This window comes from Lagenorhynchus albirostris, chromosome 6 (assembly GCF_949774975.1).
Source record: "Lagenorhynchus albirostris chromosome 6, mLagAlb1.1, whole genome shotgun sequence".
In the NCBI taxonomy this organism is placed as follows: domain Eukaryota; kingdom Metazoa; phylum Chordata; class Mammalia; order Artiodactyla; family Delphinidae; genus Lagenorhynchus; species Lagenorhynchus albirostris.
Genome location: NC_083100.1, coordinates 35,081,082 through 35,108,777, shown reverse-complemented (window position 1 = coordinate 35,108,777; position 27,696 = coordinate 35,081,082). Strand labels below are relative to the sequence as shown.

General features: G+C 40.2%; 1 protein-coding gene across 5 annotated transcripts in view; it reads left to right on the top strand.

Annotated features, from left to right (window-relative positions):
* SPATS2L (spermatogenesis associated serine rich 2 like) overlaps nt 1-27,696 on the top strand; it is a 167,580-nt gene that overhangs the window by 82,908 nt on the left and 56,976 nt on the right. For all 5 annotated transcript variants that reach the window (XM_060152371.1, XM_060152370.1, XM_060152372.1 and 2 more), the window contains 2 exons: nt 888-948; nt 25,483-25,591. In XM_060152371.1, the coding sequence (XP_060008354.1) occupies nt 910-948; nt 25,483-25,591 (148 nt within the window). In that variant the 5' untranslated portion in view covers nt 888-909. The remainder of the gene's footprint in view (nt 1-887; nt 949-25,482; nt 25,592-27,696) is intronic.

Below are 27,696 nucleotides of genomic sequence, written 5' to 3'. Positions count from 1 at the left end.
ACTTCTGAACCAATCTGTTTGCCCATTGTAAGTCAGTTATGCCCTATTTCAAAAAGAGATTGAAACTATTAAAGACTTAAGATGTAGCTTCTATAATAATGGTAAAAGATTTAGACCGTATGAGAAGAAGAAAAACACCACAGCTTGATATTAAGAATACAGATCTTCTCATAGTGGGCAACTTTTCAAAGAAGATTGGACACCAAAGGCCGAAAACCTAAAGAATTTAGGAAAACAGAAGGGTTATGGGCAGTTTTAAGAGTACATTTGAGACTACAGATCATGAATTTATGGTCATTAAAAACATGATACAGGTATATATGTGTTGATCTGGAAGAATGTTCATATATTGATAAGTGAAAACGCAAGTTTAAAAACTATTATGTGTTTCTTATGTTTTAATCTGGAATCTTTCTCTTGTTTCTTCCTGGAGTGTTTTGGTGTAGTTACATATGTGCAGGAAATTCTCAATCAGTGTTTGCTATATTGACTAGAGACTAAAAAAAACATTGGAACAGTAAAGATTGTGATGACAATGCTTAGTTAAAATAGGTACACTTTTCCTCCTCTCACCGTTTTTGACCACCTTTCTTTTACATAATAAGAAACACAGTTTAGGTGCATACCCATCTGTGTTTGTCATTTTCCATGTTGGTACAGTATGAATAAAATATTTTACATTGTCGTCTGGAGTTATCATAACATGCTTTTAGAGCGTATCTAAGACAAGTGCTTAGCTTGAAAGTATTTTTATATTCTAAATTGGTATTTATGATTATGGCTGAATGAAATTGTTTACTATATTGGAAGAGAGCATAAAAATAACACATTGAGAAATCAATTTTAAAACTTTAAAGTTAATCATTTTTTTTTCCCCTTCTTGGTAGGGCTTATTCCACTAGAAGCAAGATGGCTGAACTCAATACTCATGTGAATGTCAAGGAAAAGGTAAGATATAGTTAAATATTGGCTTGCAGATACTCCAAACCGGATAATGTAGTCTCTAGCTAGTAAAAACTCAATTATAATGGAAGAAGGGAAAAATGGTTTGGGAGAATACATAGTAAGCTTGACACACTAGAAAACCATTCCACAGAATCATAAGTAGCATTTACTAAATGGGTGTTATGCATATTATATTCATTTTCTCATTTAGTCTTGACTCTAATGCCATGTAGTTAATTTCATTTTACAGAGGATGGAATTGAGACACAGAGAAGGTAAGTACTTTGCCTGAGGTCACATAGCTAGGAAGCAACAGAGCTGGGATCTGAACCCAGCAGTGCTATTCTACAGTTCATACTCTTAACCACCATGCTGGGTTCCATCTAAGAGCGGGGGTATTATGCTACATCTCCAGAAACAGCCTCGTAGAGATATCCAAAGCATTCCCTAGTGGTCGTGCTGGGTAGCCTTTACAGTTTCTTTCAACACTGAGGGCTCATGGCGCTGAAAATCCCCCCTCCTCGTTATTCGTTGGAGGCTGAGTGTATTTCAGAGCCGTTCCAAGTCTTGTCCTCCTCTGTGAATTTTCTCCACTTAGGGTCACAACCCCTCCCTTGCCATATATGCTCCCTTGCACTGTTAGCTCTTAAATGTTCATACACTGTTGATCCCATGAGACCAGGGAGTTAAATTTGTCCAAGCCATTCATCTGACACCAGGGGAGCTGAGGCCCTGGAAGGGGTTCGTCCATGGTCACACAGCAAAGTGAGAGAGCCTCACCTGGAACTCACTCCAGCCTTCCACAGGGCCACCTCCCACCTCCGTTAGGCTAACTACTTGGGGGCCATAGGTTGTCTTTCATCTCTTTGTATCCCCACAGTGCCTAAAACCCTGAGTGAAGGATGAGAGAAGTAACATTACTGGAATCCTCAGTAATTTTTCTTTCCTTTAGCCAAGATGTATCAGACTCCTGTTTTGTCCCAAACACTGTCTGGATGCTGACGATGTGGCACTGAACATGTAGATGAGGTTCCTGCTCCCATGGAGCTTGTTTTCTAAGGCAGGGAAACAGAAAGTAAACACAAGAACATATAAATGAACACGATCATTTCATATAGTGATGTCTACGATGAGGAAAATACAGCAGGGCGGCACGGGCAGGTGGCTACTTTAGATGGGGTTGATTGGGGCAGCCCTCTCAGAGGAGGTGATATTTGAGCTGAGATAGAGAAAACAGGAAAGAAACACCATGCAGTGATCCAAGGACAGAGCATTCCAGGTAGATAAGCAAAAGCAGGTGCCTGAGGAAGACTGAAGTTCATTGTGTTTGAAGAGCTAGTGGTTGAGTGGCCAGTGTGGCCAGAGTGTGGTAGGCAGAGGGATGGTGATGGGAGATGAGGGCAGAGAGTACGCCGGGAACTGGAATTGGTAGAATACTGACTCTTCACCTGTCTCCTCAACCTCCACAGCATCCAGGGGTGGAAGCCAGGGTTTCACAAACTTGGATGAAAACAAACATGAATTTTCATCTTTACTCGTATCTAAATGAAATTTAGCATTTCCTTCAATCATGAATCTAGGCAAGGGAGAAAAACAACCCACAGGAGTAGCAGGAGTACCTGTGACTTTCACAACTAGAAATCACAGGTGTCTTCATATCAAATTACATTTGTTGCAGATATCCTGAAGAGCTGTTTGTTCATCACTACTTCAAAATTACTGTAATTACAGAACCTGCCGCTATGTTGTGTTATTTGATATTGACAGAGAAGCACGTACATTACTGTAGCATAAAATTTTTTATTAATATTTTAATGTTATTTCAATATGAGTGGTTTCCTCTGTAATCGTGTATGTTTTATTTAAACATTATTCTGAGAGGGACCCCCGAGGCTTCACCAGACTGCCAAAGGGGGTCTGTGCCCCAGAAGGTTTAGAAGCTGAGACAGAAACATGTAGGGTTTTATTCAAAGGGCAAAAGTAGCCGTTGAAAGGAATTAAGCAGGAACATGACTTATGGTATATTTTTAAAACCTCCCCCAGCTTTGCCAGCTGCTGTACTACTTATTTTATAGATCTTCATATTAAATAACTTTTCTGTTTGATGAGGACACAGAAGCTTGAGATAAAGTGGTTTGGTCAAAGTCAGAGTCTCAGGGAATATGAAAGAGCAAGGATTCAAACTCAGCTCTGTCTGGTTCTAAAGCTCATGCTCTTTCCACTGTATTACTGCTTCCCAGAGTTTTCCACTAAAATAACCCCAGGGCACAGAAGAACAAACTTGCTACTTTGGGACATGGTCAAAACCAACTTCCACATATAATTTCTTTGGAGTCTTCTGTGTGATCTTAAAAATGGATGCAATTTTTTTATCCATTGTATTCCGTAATATATTCCATATATTATGTTAATACAGAACTGTTTTCACTTATCGACCATTGAGCAAACAGTGGCAGAAGTCTGGGCCCTTTTACATTGTGGCTTCGTGTTCTCTGTGACTCACAGTCATACACTCGGGTGAGACTGTGTGTTCCCAGTTTGAGAAGCTGGGTCCGGCACCACAGTGCTGACCAAATATTGGCCCCTTTCCAAATATCTGTTGATGGATGGGTTGAACAGCTCCTAAAGTTGGGTTATGGGAAGGAAAAGCACTTTAAAGAATCAGTCATAGTAATTGATTCCCTGCAAAACATGGCCAGTGGACAGACCAATATGGTAGGCTCAAGCAGATAGAGTGTCTTATTCAAAACAGAGGTGGCCTCGAGCCAAAATGGGGAAGGAGGCTGATCCATGATCTCACAGACCACAGAGGTTCAGTGTGAATGCTCCGTGCATGGGCTCAGGCGCCACATTCATCCACTTGTCATGACCAGTGTCACGTACACGTACGAAGAGTAACAGGAGATGGTGTTTTTGCCATTGCACTTCAGTAACTTATCAAAATGTTGGCATCGTTTTGAAAGAGGGTGATGTTTAAGTTGTAAATATTATCCATCTGCATGACAATGGAAGTAAAGCTCCTCTAACTCAGTTAGTAAATTCCATCTTCCCGTATCAAAAGGTTAATAGATTTCTCAGCTCAATAAAATAAATCATAATAAACAACGGAAAATTCTGATCATTTGTAATTTTACATTGATTTATTTTCGTACTTTTATTTCCTTTAGTGATTAGCTTTTATGGCCTTTTTATGATTAGTTTGTTTCCCAATCTGTCACACAGCAATGACATTTTAGTTCTGAAAATTAAGAATAATAACTGTTATGTCTTAAGTTATAAATTATAAACTTTTAGAGATGTGAGAACAGATCCGTATGGTGTTTTTATACACTAGCTAGTCAAGCACTGTGGGAAATTAAATACTCAGTAAAAGTCTTGCAGTGAAATGAGTTCATCAGTTATCTCTAGTGGGTCCACCGTTGGATGAATTGGAAAGGAAGAGGTGCTTGGGTGAGAGAATCATTTCTGTCCTCATGCAGCTTAACTTAAGGTCTCTCATATCCAAGACAACTGAAATTTACAGTTGACACTCTTTGTGACTCTTTTAAAGTATCTCTATATTATTGGACTATAACTGAAAGGATTTAAATTGGAAATATCCTTGAAGTCAAAGTTTGATCTCCTTAGGAGTGTGACATCCATCCTCTGTGTGAGCTGACCCTGTTTACATTTCCACCTTTATCAGTAGCCACTTCTCTACTCGCCCTTCAACACAGCCATCCTGACCATGAATGTTGCTGCCTCCAGGCCTTTGCAAAGGTAGTTTCCTCTCTCTGGGACATCCTCCGCGGGGACCCAACCCTCACTCACCTCCCTTTGAGGAAGCCTTTCAGATGGCTCCTTTCTCTGCCCTCCTGCCCCTCCTGAATTATTGGCCCTTCCTCTGTTCTGCTTTGTGCTTCAGTGAGGCTCTTTGCCTTCTGCCTCCATACCATGATGGTTAGTGGTCTGTCTCCCCAAGGGAGATTGTGTGCTCCTTGGGGGCAGGCACTGGGCCTTTCTCATCTTCGTACTCTTGGGTTTGACACATAGTTGACCCCAGGTCGAGTTAGATAAATGAATGGATAACGAATGAATGAACACGCCTGCTTGAATCGTTACATTCTTTAGGGACAGATTTCCCATTCACGATATTTTGCAAAACCTCAAGCCTTCTTGAAAACTGAAATGTAGGTTAATGGAAGTGTCATCTCATTTTAGTACTCTCTTTGCTATTAAATAAAGCAAGTTTTAAATTGCTTCTAAAAACAAGCTTAGGTTACTTGGGTTGACTACCTGTGGTTCTGCAGAAAAGCAGCGTCTTTATGAGATGGTTATCAAATACTGGTGGTCTCAGGTAGGTTTTGCCAATAACAGATGAGGTCCTTTGGTGAGTAACCAGTCATATCCCACTGTACCCCCTCCAAAAAAAAAAAGAAAAAAATCTCCATATCTCATTTTATTAAGGAAAGATACCAGAACAAAATCTTCAGGCTAATCAGGGATCCTATATTTAGGGCCAATTCAATTTCTACAGCTCTTTTCTAAGTAACGTATTTTTTTTAAAGAGATTTAACACTAGAACCTCGTAGATGATTTGAGGATAGGGCTCAGTAGTGACTATTACATTATTCTCATGTGAAGCACTAGGGTACCAACCTAAATTGATTTATAAAGTTTTAGATGTAATTCTCAACTGAGTAAGAAAGGATTATTGGAACTGTCATGCACGAAATAACATTTTCAGTCAGATGTTTTCATGCATTATTATAAATCAGTTTAAATAGAATACAATTCAGCAGTACAATTTGGTGACGGAAAGCCAAGGGGATCCTTGTTTGTAAAACGGGATTACAAATGGAGTTACAAAATAATATTTGCTGAATGTCTAGTTATGGTCTGATAATTAATTCCAACAAAAAGTGATCCTTAAGCCACTGTAGGACACCAAGTATGCTTGGGAAGTGATCTCCAGCAAGGTAAAGTCATGGAAGGAGATTGGAGTTTGGTGACAGTAGCAGAGATAAGTAGCTCCCTGATTACTAAGTGAGCAGCCTAGAGCAAGTCACTTAACTTATCTGGGCCTCAGTTTTCTAATCTGTAGATTGGACATGAAAACAAAACCTACCTGACAAAATCATCAAATACAGTAATAAAAGTAGAGCTGCTTTATGAGCTCTTAATCCTATAAACTATAAAGGATCTGGGGGAGCTCATCTGTGTATTTTACAATTGAAAAATGGAAAAGGAGCCTTAGTTAATTTTTTTTAGTAACTAAAAATATAAATTCACATAGAACTGAGATTAGAAAGAAAACACAATTAAAAACCCGCAAGAGAAAGAGAACATAAAACTGGACTTGACTTTTTAAAACTTTTATAGCTATTGCTGAGCCTCACATAAATAAGTGAGATTAGAAAATATGATGATATGGAAATGGGGAATCACTTAGTCTATAATATCCTCCCTGCAATGTGCCACTTATTATGAATAGCTTTTTTTTTTTTTTTTGCGGTACGCGGGCCTCTCACTGTTGTGGCCTCTCCCGTTGCGGAGCACAGGCTCTGGACGCGCAGGCTCAGCGACCATGGCTCACGGGCCCAGCCGCTCCGCGGCATGTGGGATCTTCCCGGACCGGGGCACGAACCCGCGTCCCCTGCATCGGCAGGCGGACTCTCAACCACTGCGCCACCAGGGAAGCCCTATGAATAGCTTTTTGAGCTGTTAAAGTTATGGAGGTAACTTGGGTTGTAAACAATATTCATATAGACTCATTAAAATGGAGGAGGAAGACTAGACAAGGGGAGAGGAACCTTTCGTCCACCGTGGGAACAGGGAGGGGCCATCTCAACATTTGTGCAGGTGACTGACATAGACTCTGTGTCCTGGAGTCTGTCCTCAACAGGTGGACAGATGTCCCATTTTATTTTATTTTTTCCTGTAACTGTCTTGATTTATGTCTTATAAAGTACTGAAATATGGTTCAAGTCTTTATGTGGGGGAGTATTGTCAGAAAAACCCAAGAGTTTGATTAAAGAGATTTTTACCAGGATCAGAGAAAGTACAAAAGAAACCCATCATCAAGCATCTTTAAAATATTAACTCCATTTAATAGTGAACTCATTTTATGGGCTGTGGGACAAGTTTTAATGATATGCAGTTGTTTTTAAAGACCAAACCATGCAAGCTTTGGAGCGAATCTTAATTTCATGATTTTGTACGAGTGTTTAGGTCAGTTTAGCCCAGTCCTTGGATTCCAACAGCAAAAACACAAACCACACACACAGCTTTTAGGTTTCACCATGAATAGGTTCTTGTCATCATTTTCTCATAGGAAAGGGTCATTAAATTTCCCTTTCAAAGAACGGAGAAACATTGACAATAGTTATTGCCTAACGCTTATGTACAGAACTGCTGTTATTGTTGCTTGGCAACTAGAAGAGATCTGACAAGGAGTCTAAAGGAACTGAATGAATAAATGGAAATGTCAGCATCAGTTTCTGCAGATAAGAAGAAATTTACTATTGTAGGATTAGCATCACATTGTTTTTTTTCCTCAAGCTACACAATTGGAATTCACAGTGTTTCTGTTCTGCTTCTCCTGCCCTCCCGCCCCCGCTGCTTCCAGCCTTTCATCATAGACCCTTTTGCACTCTGGCTGAGAGTTACATACGAGGTAGAGGGTTAATGCTAAACAATACAAGAGCATGTCAAAATTAAAACCTCTGGTGACAGGAAAAAAGTTACCTCTGTTGGCAATCCCTTGGAATTTATGTGTACTTTACCAATATTCTAGTTATTTTTCACAATGATCCTTCATATTAAATTATCCAATTTTTACAATTTTTTTAAAAAAATGATAAAGCTGCAATGGTTTCTTCTCTTCTGACCTTGAGCATTAAAAATCTATCCAGATGGGGCTTCCCTGGTGGCACAGTGGTTGAGAGTCTGCCTGCCGATGCAGGGGATACGGGTTCGTGCCCCGGTCCGGGAAGATCCCACATGCCGCAAAGCTGGCTGGGCCTGCGTGTCTGGAGCCTGTGCTCCGCAACGGGAGAGGCCACAACAGTGAGAGGCCCACGTACAGCAAAAAAAAAAAAAATCTATCCAGATGGATTAGATAGGTAGTTAGGTAGATTGATTGAGTCACCACTTAACAGTATACTGCTTGTATTATTATTATTATGTTAAAACAACTTTTTCTCTGTGATTTATCCACAACTTGATTACAAGCTCCTTATAAGCACAAATGGGTTTTCAATTTATTTGTGTACTCAATAGCTCCTATAATAGTAATATCATAGAATTTATGCCCCCAAAATACTTGTTAATCAATATTTAGTCAAATAACTGAGCCAAGATTCTATAATGGTGATTCTCAGCCAGGAGGAAGAAAGGAGAAGAAAGTGGAGCATGCCTCCCTGTGTTGGGACGAGCATTAGAATGTCAGTAGGGAAAAGATGGGAGTAATTAGAAAAAGCATATTTGTGTTCTTTTGAGTCTCCAAGAGCAGAGGCCAAGGTGGGATTAGATGATTAAGAGGTGCCTTGGAAAAAAAAAAAGAGGTGCCTTGGGGGTGGAGGCAGGTGCTTGTAAAAGAGAAAGGGGAGGAAGGATGTGCGGGCAGGGAGAGTCTGCAGACTGCCAAGCATGCAGGTCTGCCGTAGCTGAAAGAAGGAGAAGGGAAAAAAAATTGGGTGAGAAGAGTCTCCCTGGGCAGTGCAGTTCTAAGAAGGTTTGTGCAGGTCGATGGGGAGCCTTCATTCCCCGGCTGGGGAGCTCCCATATCCCTCAGAAATGAGCTTTCACTAGCACCCCCTACCTGAACCATTGACTGGGTGCATCCTCGGTGGAGTGAGGCTTGGGTGGACCCAGAGGGACGGTAGCTAGGCTGTCCAGTCAACGCTGTTTCCCACAGAGAGAGATTTCTGTGCCACCACAATATTTGAGAGTATAACAAAATTTTATGTTTAAAAAGGAAATTGAAATATCTATTTTGGAATTCAATCATATAAGAGAAAGCATGAGATTTTAAAATTTTTTAATAAAAATTTCAAGAACCTCTGTTAATTAGTAAATTAAAATACAAACTCTAGAATTTCCCTTCCCTTAGCAAGGTGAGCCATACTGCCACTAGTATAGGGAGTCGTCTTAACTTCTAGGGCAAAGGATAATTTAGGAGTCTTATTTTCTATCAGAAGTATACTCTCTAACCACATTTAAGGAAACAAAGGGACATTAATTTTACTGAAAAACTGTGTGTCCTTTGGTACATTGTGGAACCTCACGGGGCTTCAGTTTCCTTATCCGCCAAATGCGGGGTCTCCTTTATGTAGAGGATCTCCAGAATCCTTTCCAACTCTAATATTGGATGAATCCATGGTCTTTTCCACCTCACAGGCCCCATAAAAGACTGAAAACGGGAACTGTATCATGGATCAGAGAACCTGGGGGCAGCCTTAGTCCTGATACAAATCGCTGCCTCAATTTGAATGTGGTACACAACCTGTCCAGGAACTGAGGTTCCTCGTTTAATAAAAAAAAAAAAGCGTCTTCCCTGGTGGCGCAGTGGTTGAGAGTCCACCTGTCAATGCAGGGGACACGGGTTCGTGCCCTGGTCCGGGAAGATCCCACATGCCGCGGACCGGCTGGGCCCATGAGCCATGGCCACTGGGCCTGGGCGTCCGGAGCCTGTGCTCCGCAACGGGAGAGGCCACAACAGTGAGAGGCCCGCGTACCGCAAAAAAAAAAAAAAAAAAAATTTGATTAAACTATTTATAAGGTACATTTATGGCTCACTGGTATGTCATTTCTGATGCCTCCCTGTCTACAGACCCTTCAGAACTCTGCTGCTCAGTTCTTGAAGATAACTATCAACAAAACTGTACTGAAATGATGATTGAGGAGCAATGATATACTTTAAAGTTAACCTTTTTCTTTTTTAAATTGTGGTAAGAGTGTTTAACAGGAGATTATTCTCTTTAAGTGTTCACTGTGGTGTTGTTAACTCTAGCACAGTATTGCCCAGCAGATGTCTAGAACTTAATTAAACTGCATAACTGAAACTTTATACCATGGAACAAAAACTCCCCATTTCCTTTTCCCCCAGCCCCTGACAATCACTGTTCTTACTCTCTGCTTCTGTGAGTTTGACTATGTTAGATACCTCATATAAGTGGAATCATGCAGTATTTGTCCTGTGTCTGGCTTATCTCACTTAGCATAATGTCCTCAAGGTTTATCTGTGTTGTTGCATGTGAGAGAATTTCCTTCTTTTTAAGGCTGAATAGTATTCCATTGTGTGTATATACCACATTTTCTTTACCTACTCATCCATGGACATTTGTTCATGCTTGGTTGATGTTTTTATTGGGTCAAATTGTAATTGTAGCTATTCAACTAAGGCTGAATCCACAAACTAGTTTTAACCCTTTTTACTGCCTTTAGAGAAAAAGCAAACAAGCTCATAAAATCATTGGGAAAACAAGATCTGGTCAAACAGATCATAATGTTTACTGATGTAAAGTCACCATGCTTTTTTAAATTGGTCAGACCTGTTAAAATAAAGAAATGATATGTGGGTGAACAACAACACTTGCCCTAAGGAGAGAGCATGTTCCTGGTTTCCATGGTGGTGAGATGGCCTCCTTCCTTCATGCCACAGTGAAGAAATACCCAAGATTGGTATAATTTAGAGATTAACCAAACTCCTTTGTTCAGGTATTGACTAAGAGGTAACTAACTCCCTTATTTGGTATTGATTAAAGGGTAATAGTGACTTGTACTTTCATGGTACTCTTTATCTGAAGAGTTCTGTGACTGAGCAGGGGGAAAAAACCCACAGGGAGAGTAGATGTCAATAATTAGCTTCCCCCCTCAAGTTCCAAAGTAAGTGAGGAAATATTTTTACTGAATATTCTAAGTTAGAAGCAGAAGATAAACTAAAAATATCTTACTATTCTGATTAAAATACCAAAACCAAAATGCCTTGTAAAAATAAAATTCCCTTTTTCTTTTTGTCTTCACTAATAAATCCAAATATGGATTTCATCAGAGAAAATAGCTCAACAGAACATTTACCTAAGTCCTAATACTGTGTGGGTATAAAAGGCTGGCTGAAAATAGACTTCCAATGGACTCAGAGGCTCACCCTACCTAAATTATGTGCAGGTCTAACTGGTAGTTCTGGGAAAATATGAAGAAGAATAAAGCACAGTTATGGAGAACGTGCAGGTATACACTGAATACATGCTAGTAGCTAAGTGACTGAAATGTGTATTAAGTCCATTGCTTGTCTTAATATAGATTAGAAGGGCAGCTGCTACTAATAGCAACCATTTGAGATAAACATTAAACCTACATGTGCCAGATTAAAGATGAGAATTCTGATATGAAAAATGTGTCATGGACTAAATTAAAACATTTAAGACACTTTATCTGATTTTAATTTTACTATTTCTTGACATAGGAGAAGCATTCATTTAAGTATCAGATACTCAACAAGTCAATTTATCAGGCTTATTTCTAGGAATTAGAGAAGTTATATAACTTCTTTAAGCTATCAGTTTTCATTTAGTATTGTAACTGTTACCTTAATTTGCTTTTTTTTCTGCCCTCAAATGCTCAGTGACTTGAGGAAGTATGGACTGTGAATTGATGGAAAGAAGTCTGGGTTGTTGTTGCTTTAACCCTTTGAGCCAGATTGTATTCTTCAATGGCTATAAAATATCTCCCCCATTAAGAGGTGGGGTCTGAGCCCCTCCCCTTAACATTGGGTAGGCTTTTGGAACTGGTTGACCAGGATAGTGGAAGGAAGTGACTCTCTGTGGCTTTCACAGTGGGTGATTGAGCTTCTTCCTCACTAGTTGGGACACTTGTGTTGGAACTCTGGGCAGCCATGTAAACAATCTGACTTCTCAGGCCACCATGCTTTGAGGAAGCCCAGACTTAGCCCATAAGGACCACGTGGAGAAGACCTGAGAATAGTACATGAAGAGAGAGATGGCCAGCCGGACCTCAGCTGCACCTCCCCCACTATACCAGCTGCTCTCTCTGCCTGCATGAAAGACCCCAAGGTAGACCCACTCAGCCGAACTCCTCTTGAACTTCTGACCCACGGAAACATTGAAAAATTACAATTGATTGTTGTTTTAAGCCACAGAGTTTTGGGGTGACTTGTTATGCAGCACTAAATAACTGGAATACCCTCTCAAAAATTAAAACTGTTCAAACTAGAACTGATATTTTTAAAATGACGATGTTGCCTAAATAGTACAGAGGCGTGGATGTTTGCATGCAGGTAAATTAGTAAATAGGTGAGCAGTTATACCTGAAAAGAGGTCTGTCCTAGTAGCCACCTTCTTTTCTCTTCTTTCCACACTATCCCTTAGCTTCCAAGCCTCCCCTTATATCTCTCACTCGCGGTTTTCAATTCAGAGTGGACATAAGAACCACTAGGAAAACTTTAAAAAATAGTGAATGTCCAGGCCCATATTTAATTGTTTGAGGTGGGACCCGGATGTAGGTACATTTTAAAACTCACCAGGTGATTTCCAGTTTGCAGCCAGGGCTGAGAACCACTGTTAGATGCTGACGGTGCCCAAATCTGTATCCCTGGCTCAGTTCTTCCTTGGAGCTGCAGATTCATAGATTCGACTGTTCTCTAGATGTCTGGACGTGGATGCCTCCCAGCCCCCTCAAGCAGAAGGTTCCATTTTCACCACTACTTCTTTTCTCAGGAAATGACAGCACTATCGACAAAAGTGCTCAAGCCAGACACCCAGGAGTCATCCAGATTCCTTCACCTTCTGTCTTCCTCATTCCTCGCGACACAAATCAGTCACTTCCCCCCAAGTAATTTGTGAGTCCTTCTCTCCACTGCTCCATCTTGGTCTACTTTCTCTCCCCTCGATACTGTATTAGAATCCTAACTGGCATCCATTTGCTCTCCTCCAACTCATGCACATAGAAACCACAGTGACCTTCTTAAATACGCAAACATCACACTCCTCCTCTGAGTAGGTCCCTCCAGTGGCTACCTTTAGGATAAGGCACAGAATCATAAGATGGCTCGCAGAGCCTTGCACACTTTGCCTCATGCCTCTTTGATCGAGCTTCATCTGAAATCCCTTCCTTCTAACATTTAATGCTCCAGCAATCCTGGGTCTTCATTCCTTTGAACGTGCTTCCAGTCACTCGGTCCTGTCCTTGAGCAGATGCTGTGTACTCTTCCTGGAATAATTCATCTCCTCTCCCCTTTCCCTCTCCTGGCTCGGTCTTATTACCCTTCATTCTCAGTGTAAACAAACTTCAGATGGAGCTTCCCTGATTCTCTGGGTGGATAGGTCCCCCTGTTACAGGTGCCCAACTCACCTTTACCTCCCCTTCTGTAACACTTATCAAACATCTGCCTTCTTAGACTATAAGCTCCAAAGCAGGTCAGGGAATGTATCTGTCACTGCTACACTCCAGCGTCTAGCATAGTCTGGTCATTGTGACTGACTGAATGAATGAATAAACAAGTGAATGTGGATTAAGAGCAGTATCAACTCTGAGGGAAGTTCTTGTGGTGATACTGTGGCCTCTGTACTTGGCTCTGGCCCATCTAAATTCAGATCAACAATTCGGATAAGATACAGATGATGGCAACTAATGTTTTAAATGATATAAAATTGGAAGGAATGGCTAATGCATTCCCTGGTTTTGATGGCAGAAAGCAAGGTTCTAAAAGCTAACAGCTGACTGGAGTGATGGGTCAGAACTTATAGACTGAAATTTAATAAAGGTGAATGCAATATCCTACCCGTTGCGTTCTAGTCACTATACAAGTATAGGATGGGAACGCTTGTCACAGAAACAATCCAGGGTGTGTTATTAACATAGTAAGCTCTGTTTGAACCCGTAATTGATGAGGGCCTCGAACGTGCTAATGCCACCTTAGATTCCTTTAATGGGTAAGTAGGGCCCCACCAAGACAGGTGCCGGTCCCACAATCCTCTGCTCTGATCCAGCCACCTCTGGAACAAGGTCCTTCATTTATAGGACCACATTTCACCAGGATGCACTCAGAGGAGCTCAACCAGGGTGGTGAAAGGTTGGGAAGCACAGCTTACGAAAAACAGAAGAGCATAACCGCTCCGTAGGAGATGGAATTCTGAGGAACACATTCGTTCCTTGAAAAAAAAAAAATGAAGGGCTGGTCTTTAGGAAAAAGATTACACCAGAAGGCAGAACCAGGACCAAGGACTGGCAACATCTAACATCCCCTCTCTGGCCACATTCTTATCATTGACCCCTCTTATCCTCTCGTTCTGTTGAGCATCTGCTCTGTGTTCTCAACAGGATCTCTCGTCCCTTGGTCTCTCCCTAGTCTCCCAATTCGTCATCCCCCTTCATTGCCCACAGATGCCTTGATCATCTACCTTATGATTCTCAGCCGCCGTATCCCCGAGTCCTAGGATCTACCACTAGGTTTCTTAGAGTTCATAACCTTGGGTCCTTCCTTTTGTCTGCTTCTACCTCTGGCCTGTTGAGGAAAGCCACACCAGTTGGCTCCATGACAAATCCGTGCGATCATCCGGCATCAGTGGCCCTTCAGTCCAGCTCGGCCCTCTTTCATTCATCCAGGCCGTTTCCTATCACATTCCCATAAGGCAGCTCTAAACCTTTCTCCACATTTTAGCCCTAAGGCAAACTCTAAAACTCTCACTCAGAGGAAATACCTTCCTTCAGTTGTCCTCCTAAGGATCTCAAATCTCTTCTCTATCTTCACTCTTCCTTTCTCTCCTTTCTTCCTTCCTCAGAATTCTGAGGAAGAGAAAGAATCCGCCTTCCCTTCCAAAGCTTGCTTTTCCACATGGATTTTGATACCATTTTCTTTCATTTCCTCTGGGACTTTGTTTCATAATTTATCTCCCGTCTTTCCTCTCTTCAAATTCTGTCTCACTGCCGGCTCCATTTTCCCGTCACTCAACACACTCAGGCACTCTGTGGAGATGAATTGTGTGGTGATTGTTTTAAGATGGATTGGAGAGAGGAGAAACCAAGCCAGAGAGTCCAATTAGAAGGCTTTTTCCAGAGTCCAGGCGAAAGGCAAAGGAAACCTGTCCAGGGTAGTGAAAGAAAAAATAGAGAACAGGTGAGACTCAGAGAGGATTTTTGTTGTCAGAATGACCTTGAGTTAGTTGTTATTTATGACGTTGCCTTATTTTCCTATGGTTTTGTCAGCTCCTTGGGGGCAAATACTGTGTCAGATTCATCTCACAGATTCATCTCACTTTCTCTCATGAAATCTGGCTTGGAATGAATGGTTAGAATTCCCTCAAAATGTGTGTGTCAGGGGGAGTGCGGGAGAGGGAGAGCCGCACTCTGGAAGATATATTTTTTTAAAAAGAGGTTAGTTGTTGAGACAGGGAAAGATGGCTCCATATTAGGAGGAAGAAAAAAGTAGACTTTGTTCCTCAATGTGTGGTCTGTTGTAGTATTTTCCCATTGCTGTAACAAATGGGGTTTGCTATTACAAATTGCCACAAACGTAGTGGCTTAAAAGACCACAAATTTACTATCTTACAGCTATGGAGATCAGAAGTCTGAATGGGTCTCATTGGGCTAAAACCAAGGTGTCAGCAGGGCTGCATTCCTTTCTGGAGGCTCTAGGGGAGAATTCGTTTTCTTGTCTTTTCCAGCTTCTAGAAGCTGCCTGCATTTCTTGGCTCGTGGCCCCCTTTCATCTTCAAACCCAGCAATGGCTGGTCAGGTCTTTCTCACAGTGAGTCAGTCGGACATTCTCTTCTTCCTCCTTCTACTTATAAGGACCCTCATGATTATATTGGGTCCACTGAGATAATCCAGATAATCTCCCCTTCTCAAGGTGATTTGATTAACAACCTTAATTCTATCTGCAGCCTTAATTTGCCAGTAGCCTAACATATTCACAGGTTCCTGGGGATTAGGGGGTGGTTGCCTTTGGGGGCTATTATTCTGTCACCACATCCTTGGACAGTCAGCATCTCCATCACCTGGTAACTGATTAGAAATGCACTCTCGGGCTCCACCCCAAGCCTCTGAATCAGAATCTGCATTCAAATCAGATCCCCAGGCGAATATACTTTAAAGTTTGTGGAGCCACTACTTGACTATCTGTAAGATTCTCTCAACTTTAAACTTCCCACAATTCTGTGAAAACTGCACTTTTTTCCACCTTCAAATCTTCATTATTCCTTCTAATCCTGGTTTCCTGCCAAAAAAAAAAGTTAATTTTGATTTATATGCCTGGTGTTAATTCCCCAGAAGCCAGCCAAGTAGAACATGACAACACTTCTTGCATATTTTTTACTGGTAGAAAGTAGATGTTAGAAAAGGCAATTAAATTATAGAATTATCCATGATGCAAAGGTACTGGTCTGCAAAGAATATTTTCTTCCCCAAGAAGATTCATAGGCGAACTGCCTTCATTAGAGTGTAGATAATATTAGTGGCCCAGCAAGTGAAGCGAAACGTACACAGATGAGCTGTTTTTAAGGCATCTCTGAACTGCTCAGCATTTGAGAAATGTGACCAAAGCTGATTATAAAATTCCTTTCAGAGCTGCAGGAACGGCAACCCATAAATAACTCTGCTTCTCACTGGTGCAAAAAGGAGGTTGCAGGCTGTTTGACTGCTGTCCTTCTTGTAGGGGATAAGATTAAGCTCCCCTCCAAGATTACAAGGTCCTCAAGGCTGGGACCAGCAGTGCCTGGGACCTAGGAGGCGCTTCATACATTTTTGGACTTGAATACTTTTTACTACCAAATAATATATTAAGCTGAATTACAGAGATGCACCGGGAAAAAAAACTGGATAAATAAAAGTAATATTTCAATGATCATCTTACTAGACTCCCTACTTCCTTTTGTTCATTCATCTATCTGAACATTTATGAATCATCTACTCAATGCCACCCATTGTTCTAGGCCCTCTGGATATACAGCTATGATCCCTGCCGTTTACAAGCTCACGTTCCAGTGGAGCAAATAGTCATATAAGTAAATAATTAGGGCAACATGAGTGCTAGATGAGGTCTGTGAACAAGGCTCATGGGCCTCTCTTCTCTGAAATGTCATTCCCATTCTATCCAGATTTATCTTTAAAATCGCCCATTTCTCCCCTTTGCCAGTTGGATTAGTAATCTGGCTTTATTACTTTTATTTTCAGCCCTAGTTACTAATGTTGCCTCTAGGCACTCGCTACTTGTTCTAGAAAATGAAACCTCTCCGACTAGTGCAAGTGAAAAAGAGGTTACTCTAAAGATCTGGTAGGGACTCATGGGACTGCAGGACAAGTTAAAGAAGCAGGAAAGCAGGAAGTAAGGCAGCTCCAAATGGCCCCTCTTCATCTCCATTCTGACTTCTCTCCCTTTGTGTGGAATAGTCCAGATGCCAAGGCAGAGAATCTGATTGGCCCACTTTGTCTTTTCAGACCTGACTGCTGCGATCATTGTCACTATACTCTGCTTCCTTCATATCGCTCACTTAGCACGAGTTGCAGTTGTATATTTTTTTAATTTGTGTATTTCACATCTGTTTTCCTCTCTAGGTTTGGTAGTGACTGTGTCTGTTTTATTACTGCTGTCTCCGGCCACTAGTGCAGTGCCTGACCATAGTAGGCATTTAGTAAATAAATAAATGAAAGAATGAGACTTGGGCAGGAGGTAGGGGTGGGGTGGGGGGAGTCTGGAAGTACGTGCTGTTAACCACCCTAGTGACGGGCTTCCTTGTGGTGCCACTCAACTTGCAGGAGAGAAAGAGATTGAGAAGAGCCTTGGGTCCACTGACTACTCAGCAAGGCTGAAGGGGAAGGTTCTAAAGAAGGGAAGTATATGGGGGAATCTCCCCCAAATAAGTCTTGGCCAACACTCTAGACACACATTCTTTCCATTTCAAAGACACACCAACCTTTATACCTAGAGAGACCCTTCTTCATGGCCCAATGTAAATGCTCCCACCCTTTCCTTTTAAAAATTTATTGAGCAGCTAATATATGCCAAATTCTATATCAGACACTTTACATGCATCATCTCTTTTCAGTTTTACTGAGACTCTAGCAGGTCATATCCTCATTTTACAGCTACAGAACCAAGTTTCAGCAATTTAAGCAGCTCATCCAAGGTCATAGAACTAGCATATAGCAGAGCCAAGAGTAGAAAATAGGTCTGTTTAATTCCAAAGCTGCTTCTGTGACGTTTGGCTGTTTCCTCTATATTCTCCCCTCCTTGGGCAAACTTCACTGCTCCCTTCTCTGTGATACTACAGCCTTTTCCATAGAGGCAGCACAGCGTTTTACGTGCTTTCAGGTACGGACAGCTCTGGAACCACTGCTACACTGTCCGTCTTAGGGCAGGGACTGTAGCTGGCTCCCTTTTGTGTCCTCAGTACCTGTTACCTTGTGGAGGCTCAACCAATACCTGTCTGCTGGGCTGAGCTTTGGAAGGATAGGCAGTTACTATGCTATTTTGTATTTTTAAAACTCCACAAATACCACGAGTATCTTATTATACAGAAGTCTCATAAATATTCTTCCCATCTCTGTTATTGAAAGTTAAAGAACATATGTCTATTCTCCATAACCATATAATGTTTAGGTCATATCACAGTCTACAGAGACTCACCTGCCTGTTATTGTGGATGGTAAATACAGAGTGATGGGATGGTCCAAACACTGGCAGAATATTCCTTTGACTCAAAAGAGCAGCCTGAATAAGGACCTACTGTATAGCACAGGGAACTCTACTCAATACTCTGTAATGGCATATATGGGGAAAGAATCTAAAAAAGAGTGGATATATGTATAACTGATTCACTTTGCTGTACACCTGAAACTAACACAACGTTATCAACTCAACTATACTCCAGTGAAAAGAAAATGGTTTTAGAGGGTAGAGAATGAAGGAGAGCTTTATAGCATATTTATATACAATTAGCAAAACCCCACTGGAGCACAATTTCACATATGAATTAATGGAAAAGTAATAAAAATATTAGCATGACATGTCAAAAAAAACAGAGCAGCCTGGTATAGGTGCAAATTGGCATTCCCTCATTCAACAAATAGTTATTAAATACCTACTATGTGCACATTGTTAGTCACTCGGGGTGCGCTTGGTGACAAGGCAAAGATGACTGGGAGGAAGGTTTTGCCCACATGTTGCTTACCGTTTAGAAGACACACCTTACCCAGACACTTAGGCTGTGACGTAGAAGATGCTAAGGTTAGGAGGCACCCACTGATAAGGTCTGTGAGAACCGAAAAGAGACAGAGATGACTTACAGCAGGGATGGTTGAGATGGACTTCACGGAACACATGGCATCTCAGCTGGAGTGTAAGATTTGGGCAAGGGCACACATCTCAGGTCAAGGGCAAAGTTCACACAGAGGTAGGGGGCCAACACTGGGCTTGTGCTTATCTATAAAGGGCAGAGCAAGAGGGGCACTTGGAAAAGCAAGTGGGTGCCCAGTTGTTGATGGCCTTGAATCCAGATTGTAGACATTTAACTTTACTCTTAAGGAAGGTGGGGAAATAGTCATGATTATACTCGAAGAAGAGTAGTCTGGCAACAGCCTTGGGGTGAATTTGCCGGGGAGAGACCAGAAGCAGAGGGAGCTGTTATTTTCTGTTTATTTGATAATACTGGGTCTTTACTGATCACACAGCTGTGTAGGTGGATTGAAAACTTCTGTCAGAACCATTTTTTTGAAACTCACACATAGTCTAAGTGACTCATCAGTAAGCCAAGAAGAATTTCTAAGGAGTCATCGTAGACAGGCTCAAGAAATGTGCAGTGTGAATGAGGAAATCTAACAGCTCTTAAACCAGACAAGTCAGGTCCAGGGGAGGTAGGTTAATGTGGGAAGCTGAAATCAAACGGTGAAAGCCACACTGCCTTGCTGCTTACTGCAGTCAAAATGACAGCAGGGCGGGCCTGAGGCAGAATGGGGCAAAACCTGCCAAGCCAGATAGAAAGCCCCAGAGAGAGGAGAGAAAGGGAGATTAGAATGCTGACGTTAAATCAAAACAATTTTTTAAATGTTTATTTTTTATTGACATGTAGTTGATGTACAGTATAAGTTACAGGTATAAAATACAGTGAGTCACAGTTTTTAAAGGTTATACTGCATTTCGAATTACTGAAAAATATTGGCTGTATTCCCCACGTTGTACAGTATATCCTTGTAGCGTATTTTATACGTAATGGCTTGTACCTCTTAATCCCCTACTCTTATCTTGCCCTTCCCCTCTTGCCTCTTCCCACTGGTAACCACTAGTTTGTTCTCTATATCTGTGTCCACTTCTTTTTTGTTATATTCACTAATTTGTTGTATTTTTTAGATTCCACATATAAGTGACATCATATAGTATTTGTCTTTCTCTGTCTGACGTATTTCACTTGGCATTGTACCCTCCAAGTCCATGGATGTTGCTACAAATGGCAAAATCACATTCTTTTTTATGACTCAGTAGTATCCCATTATATATATGTGTATGTGTATATATATATATATATATATATATATATATATATATCACATCTTCTTTATCCATTCATCTGCTGATGGACACTTAGGTTATATCCATATCTTGGCAATTGTAAATGCTGCTATGAACATTGGGGCACATGTTATCTTTTCGAATTAGTGTTTTTGTTTTTTTCGGATATATACCCATGAGTGGAATTACTGGGTCATATTATAGTTCTGTTTTTAGTTTTTTGAGAAACCTCCATACTGTTTTCCATAGTGGCTGCACTAATATACATTCTCATCAACAGTGTACGAGTGTTCCCCTTTCTCCACATCCTTGCCAACATTTGTTATTTGTGTTCTTTTTGATGATAGCCATTCTGACAGGTGTGAGGTGATAGCTCATTGTGGTTTTGACTTGCATTTCCCTGATGATTAGGGTTGTTAAGCATCTCTTCATGTGCCTGTTGGCCATCTGCATTTCCTCTTTGGAAAAATGTCTATTCAGTTCTTCTGACCATTTTTTAATCAGGTTGTTTGTTTTTCTCTGGGGTTGTGTAAGCTGTTTATATATGTTGAATATTAACCCTTATTGGTCATATCATTTGCAAATATTTTCTCCCATTCAGTAGGTTGTCTTCATTTTATCAATGGTTTCCTTTGCTGTGCAAAAGCTTTTAAAATCAAAACAACTTTTGATGTGCAAAAGGAAGATTTCTCAATAGCAAATTGAATTTGCCAAACTAGATTTAAATTAGTAAAAGCAAAACAGAGGAATGTGATTTGGGAAAGGTAAAGCAGTTGCTAAATGAACCACTAACTAGTGGGCCATACTGTCACCTGACATCCTGCGCCGCTGCCTGGTTGACCCCCCTGGAACGCACTATTTATGGCATGAGAACCCTTGAGGGATGCACTCACGTGCAGCTGCAAACGGTGACCTTCGGGGTGAAGCTGCAGCAACAGACTCACCAGCTTGGGCTGTGGCAGTGAAGTAAAGGCCATGTGTCTGAAGCATCGCCGCCAAAGACAGCCACTGCAGGCGTGAATTTTATGAGTTCTCCACATGCAAACTACCATTAGTCACGCATTGATTGATCCATTGCTCCAGGAGCTTCATTTCCAAATGCAAAGGCAGCTTTTCAGCACAACCTCACTATAACACTGCCTTTGTCATCCACTCCTTATATTTTAAACCTCCTTCATAAGGAGGTTTTTTTTAGATTTAAATGCTTAGACCCCTTATGACTGCTGCATCTTGGATAGTGACACTGTGAGGTTCATGTATTTTTTTTTTTTTTTTTTTGCGGTACATGGACCTCTCACTGTTGTGGCCTCTCCCGTTGCGGAGCACAGGCTCCGGACGCACAGGCTCATGGCTCACGGGCCCACCCGCTCCGCGGCATGTGGGATCTTCCCGGACCGGGGCACAAACCTGTGTCCCCTGCATCGGCAGGCAGCCTCTCAACCACTGCGCCACCAGGGAAGCCCAGGTTCCTGTATTTTTATGCGTGCATATGAGTGCCTGGATTTCTCCATCTTTCTCAAACACATTTTCATAGAAAAATAAATGTAGTGAATTTATAAATAAGAAGGTGGAGAAACAATACTACTCTCTTCACATTAGGCAAGTACTGTGATTAAAGCAGAAACTTGGCCCAGAAATCCACTAGAATTCAACATTACTATGGAATATCTAAGAATAGGCAGAAATTATTTTTTTCCTTTTTTTTCTCTTTTCTTTAAAACTCGACATTCCTGTTTTAATTGTGTCTTCCTCCAGGAGTTGTATGCAATATTCATAGTTATATTTGATATCAGAACTCAGTTACTGACAATATTCTAAGGATATGTTCAGTGCTAGGATATATAAAGTGACAAGGATAGATGTTTTCTGTATCCTACCGTGGTTGATTTTTTTTTTTTTCTTTTAAAGAGGGACATGCAAAAGTAGTATAAACATCTAAAGAAGAAGTATCTCTATAAGCTCAGGTTTATATTATATTTTGCCTTAACATAATAAAATAAATTATGTTTTGCAGAGGAGAGACTGGAAACAGGGCAAACAACTATTTTATGTTTATTCCATACTTCTAGGTCTTTACTGATCACACAACTATGTAGGTGGATCGAAAACTTTGTGTTTTTTTTAATTGACATATAGTTGATTTACAACATTATATTAGTTTCAGGTATACAGCATAGTGTTCAGTATTTTTACGTATTATACTCCATTCAATGTTATTACAAGATAATGGCTATAATTCCCTGTGCTGTTCAATATGTCCTTGTTGCTTATCTATTTTTTTCATAGTAGTTTGTATCTCTTAATTCCATGCCCCAGTCTTGCCCCTCCCTGCTTCCCTCTCTCCACCAGTAACCACTATTTTGTTTTCTATATCTGTGAGTCCATTTCTGTTTTGCTATATACATTCATTTGTTTTATTTTTTTAGATTTCACATATAAGTGATATCATATGTATTCTCTGTCTGACTTGTTTCACTAAGCATAATATGCTCTAGGTTCATCCATGTTGCTACAAATTATTATTTAGAAGGGCATGACTGATGTGGTAATAATGATGGTAATTATTATCAAGAAATTTTATATAATACTAACCAATTATAGTGGCTTGAAATGCTAGAATTTTATTTAAAAGAACTACATTAGAAGGACAACACGTAATGTTTATACATAACTCCAGTGCACTGGTGCCTGCTAGGCCAATTGTATTTAATTTTGGACATGCACTGTTAATGATTCTCCCGGGTCAATGCAGGTGTTTTTGTTCTTGTTTTTCTCCCCATCTTGGCTTCTCTTTAAAAAAAGAGATAAATGGGGAGATTTGGGTCAAAGGGTATAAACTTTCAGTTACAAGATTAATAAGTTCTGGGGATCTAATTCACAGTATGGTGATTGTATACTGAATCATATACTTGAGAGTAGATCTTAAATGTTCTCACCACAAAAAAGAAGTGGTAATTATCTAATGGGATGGAGGTATTAGCTAATGCTATGGTGGTAATCATTTTGCAGTACATAACTGTATCAAATCAACATACTGTACACCTTAACTTACACATAACTTAAATATAATGATATATAAATATACATTTATCTACATATAAAATGTGTATATGACAAGGATAAATTAGAGAGAGAGAGAGAGAGAAAAGAGAGAGAGCTATCTTTCTAACATGATGAATGAATAAGAAAGGACAACACAAAAGGATGGTTATGGGATGCTCACAAGACCTAAGTCTTTTGCAGAGCCTTGTAGGCTGCATGATCTGGTCCCTGCCCGCCTCTGGCCTCATCTTTGTATTTTGGAAGCCTCAGCCTCTGCCTCCCTCTATACTCCCTCACCTGTGCCTTCCTCCTCATTCATGCTGTTCCCTCTGCCTAAGATGCCTTTCCTCTTAACCTCCCACCCATCTCTTCTCCCCTGTCCTTCAGATTTCAGCATACCTATATAAAGTCGTCTCCCTGCCCTATGATTTATAGCCTTTATCACAATGTATAAGTATGTATTTGTGTGATCATTTGAACAATATGTGCATCCCCCTCTAGTCTATAAGTTACAGGAAGTTTGGTGCCTTGTCACACAATAGACATTCAAAAATTATTCACTGAAAGGATTTTTAAAGAGAGCAAGCGAAAAAGTGAGAAAGAACTTAGGTTTGAAGAAGTTAATAATATTTTTTAAAATAGAAGCTAGAAAAACTAAGAACCGTAAAGTAGAGAAAAAAAATCAAAGGACTCTTGTCACATATATACAACTCTGTGTGTGTGTGTGTGTGTGTGTGTGTGTGTGTAATTAGAGTCCTTGAAAATCCCTACATATGTAGCATTTCTGAATGTCAAGATTCAAAGCCAGCTTTCTATAATGTCAGAACCTCTCCAAGTTATAAACCCATATCTTGTGCTGTTTTCTCATTATAATCTAAATACTCTTACATGTACATCGAAATGGAGTAGGCTGTCTATTTTCTAACATAATTAGGAAATAGGCTATGCTGCTTAATTGAGTGTTCTGGGCAACAGAATCACATTACACGTTATCATACACATATAATCCACAGTCCATGAATCTGATTACAGTAAACTGCATGTAACTCTAAAACTCAATCTAACCAGGTAAGGATTGTGCAGTGCTTTTGTGGCCATCATTGTGGATGCTACGCACCTTGGCACCAGGTAGTACTCTCATACTTGTCAGTAGTGGCTGCAGTAATCCCCTTGATAGAAAGCTGGGGGAGCCAGGGTTTGCTGAAGTGGATAGAGCGTCCTGTAGTAATTGCAAGTTCTGTGAGATAAAGGTCCATTAATTCTATTAGGCAAAAAGAAAGAACATGTGCAAAATGTGATTAAGAAATACCTATAGGTCATTAAAAATTGAATATCAGCTTAACCTGTTGAAGTCCTTAGCTCTCATACATGTATTTACTTTTACTGTTTTAAATGTTTGATTTTCAGAAGTGTGTTGGGGAACGTTTTCCGTATTATGGCTAAGATTGCTATTTCAAAAATACAATGCCCCACATTCTATATCTCTATAAAAATTAATGGAGTTTCACACCACGCTTCTGTGAACCTCACTATGACTGTCTCCACTGTGCAGATCAGAGAAGCTGAGGCATGAGGCTATTTCTGTAAATTTTCCAAAGAGCTGCCCTGAGCCCACGGAGAAGAGAGCCTGAGACAGAAAACTATCTGTGTACTCACTGAAAAGTACTCACTGAAAGTACACCTTGGAGTCTTGGGGCTGGGTTGGTGGGGGGAGTAGGTTGCAAAACCAGAGTTGGCTTTTCCCACGTGCTACTCCAGTCCTAACAAGGACGTCTCTGTAGAAATGTGTATTCAGGTAAAGAGGCTATCAAGGTGGTCACCAGGATTAATTTTTAGTGGTCTGAAGTGCCTTGAGTATGCTTGATGGCAAGAAGGTAGATTAGTTGGCTTTTCAAGGCCTTTCTAACAGATATCATTCTATCCAGTGAGAGACTAATATGGTTGAAAAATATTCAAAACGTTTACCTTTCTTTTTCTTTTCCTCTCCTTTGCAGATCTATGCGGTTCGATCAGTTGTTCCCAACAAAAGCAATAATGAAATAGTTCTGGTGCTACAGCAGTTTGATTTTAATGTAGATAAAGCAGTGCAGGCCTTCGTGGATGGTGAGTATACACGTCCCCTGAACCCGAAGACGTTAGAACTAGATATTCCATATATTCTGTATTTTTTTCCTTGAATGCATTGAATACCAATTATTCACTAATACTTTAATTTTCATTAAAATATGCTAGGTTTTAAAGACACATCTACATATTAAGAGCAGAATTTGGAAGTTCTTTTTTCCTCATTGGGGAAAAAAAAAAGACAGACTGTAGATAGTTTGCAAAGGATACATATTGTAATGCTACTAATTCCGTTGTCAACCAGTCTGTCCAATTTGTTACTAAACACGTCCTTTATCTGATGGCGCCTTTGTTAATGGAGGATAAGGTACTTTACTCCTGATCTGGGAAGCCTTCTCAACTCTTCAGCCAGCATAGTTCTACTTGGCCTTACGACTGGAATCCTTGAACTTGATGCTTATGTAGCCTGAGAGGACTAGTTTAGTCTTTAATATCCTTAGTTTATGATTTTGAGATTACCTACTTAGTCAGAATATCAGTTCATCTTATCTACCTCTAGAACTTTTTGCTGTCTAAAAAAAAATTGTTTTTTTGGACAGCCCATTGCCAGTGACGGTATAGAATCTAAAGTCTCAGGAATGTATTTATTCTAGAAATGGATAACCTACTGCTTTAGATTTCCTATAAATTATGGGAAAGTCTTCTCTCCTACTCAAATTAAAGTTCCATTTATGAACAGAGATCTCATACCTGTCCTTAGTTATCATATGTCTTCTGTCCCAGCATTAGTTTCTGTTTTGTCAGTACGGACTAACTAAACATAATCTGACCGAAAGGTCAGGGAAGACCTATCAGCACATTCCTCGGGTTTATCCTAGTTACACTTTATTTGTTAAGGACAGTTTGATTTACTTACTTTCCTAGGAGTAGAATAATCTTCCTAAGTTTCTACATATAGTACAATTGCATTTCAGGCAAGGTCTTGGAACCAGGCAACACACTCACATTCTGATATCTGCAGTCAGGGTTTAGGGTCCTAATTGAATTAAAAATGATTATCATTCAAAATAGACCTGCAAGCAGACCCATGGTGCATAACTTTTCTGTTTTTCCTGCTTCGTGTACAAGAATCTTTACTCACCAGATACAAATACAGAGTATGTAATTATTACTCCACCTTTGCAGCATTTAGTGCAATTCATCTCAAGAAAAAATTGGGGGAAACATGCGTATCCTGGCTCAGATAAACTCTTTTCAGGTTTCACTTGCCAACATCACTCACATGGAAAAAAGCTTTAGGAAAGGAAAAAGGTTATTATCCGCATACCTCCCCAGCCTCAGTTGGATTGAGGCCCCGACGTTCTCCATCATGAAAGTTTTTATTACAGAATGACCCCTGATGAGATGCACAGATACTCAGTAACTGATGGACTGTCATCAAATCCGATCATATTTAAATAGAGCACCATGCTTGTCCTTCTTGACATTTTCACCTTGTCGGTATTGAGGTCTCATTTTTAAAGACTCATCGATTGCTGAGAAACCTCATATCATTTTGGATGGGGAGCAGTCAGAAAACTTGTTTAAAAATCACTGAAAATCAGAAATGATTGTTAAGAATCATTTACGAGGCACACTAAAAGCACTCTTTCTGAGCGGCTTAAAGAACTCCAAGCAGTTTCAGTATAATTAAAGTTTAATGACAACAATTTCAAAATTGTCTGTAAACATAGTTATTTCTTCTTCAGAATTACCCTCTAAAAGCTTGTTGTCCAAATTGCAAATAGAATTTATGTCAAAATATGCAAATTAGATGTATAATTGAATATTGCAGTTGAAAGCAGTAAGCAACTCACCTCCTCCCTCTGATTACAAAGAACAATATTTAACATTTTTTAAAATTTAATTTTATCTGGAAAACTGAAGTTGAGCTATAAGTAAGAACTACCCTAATGATTATTAGCCACTGGTGCGACTTACGAAGTAACCTAGTGAAAGTGACTTCCTAAAGTTCTTCAAAAGGAAAATACTGTGAAACATTAATTCTCTGGGCAAATTAGAAAAAGACCAGCCCGGTTAATAAAAAGACTGAATTATAGCTTACTTTTAAGTGCAGTCTTATTATTTCAAGTACATGTAACGCA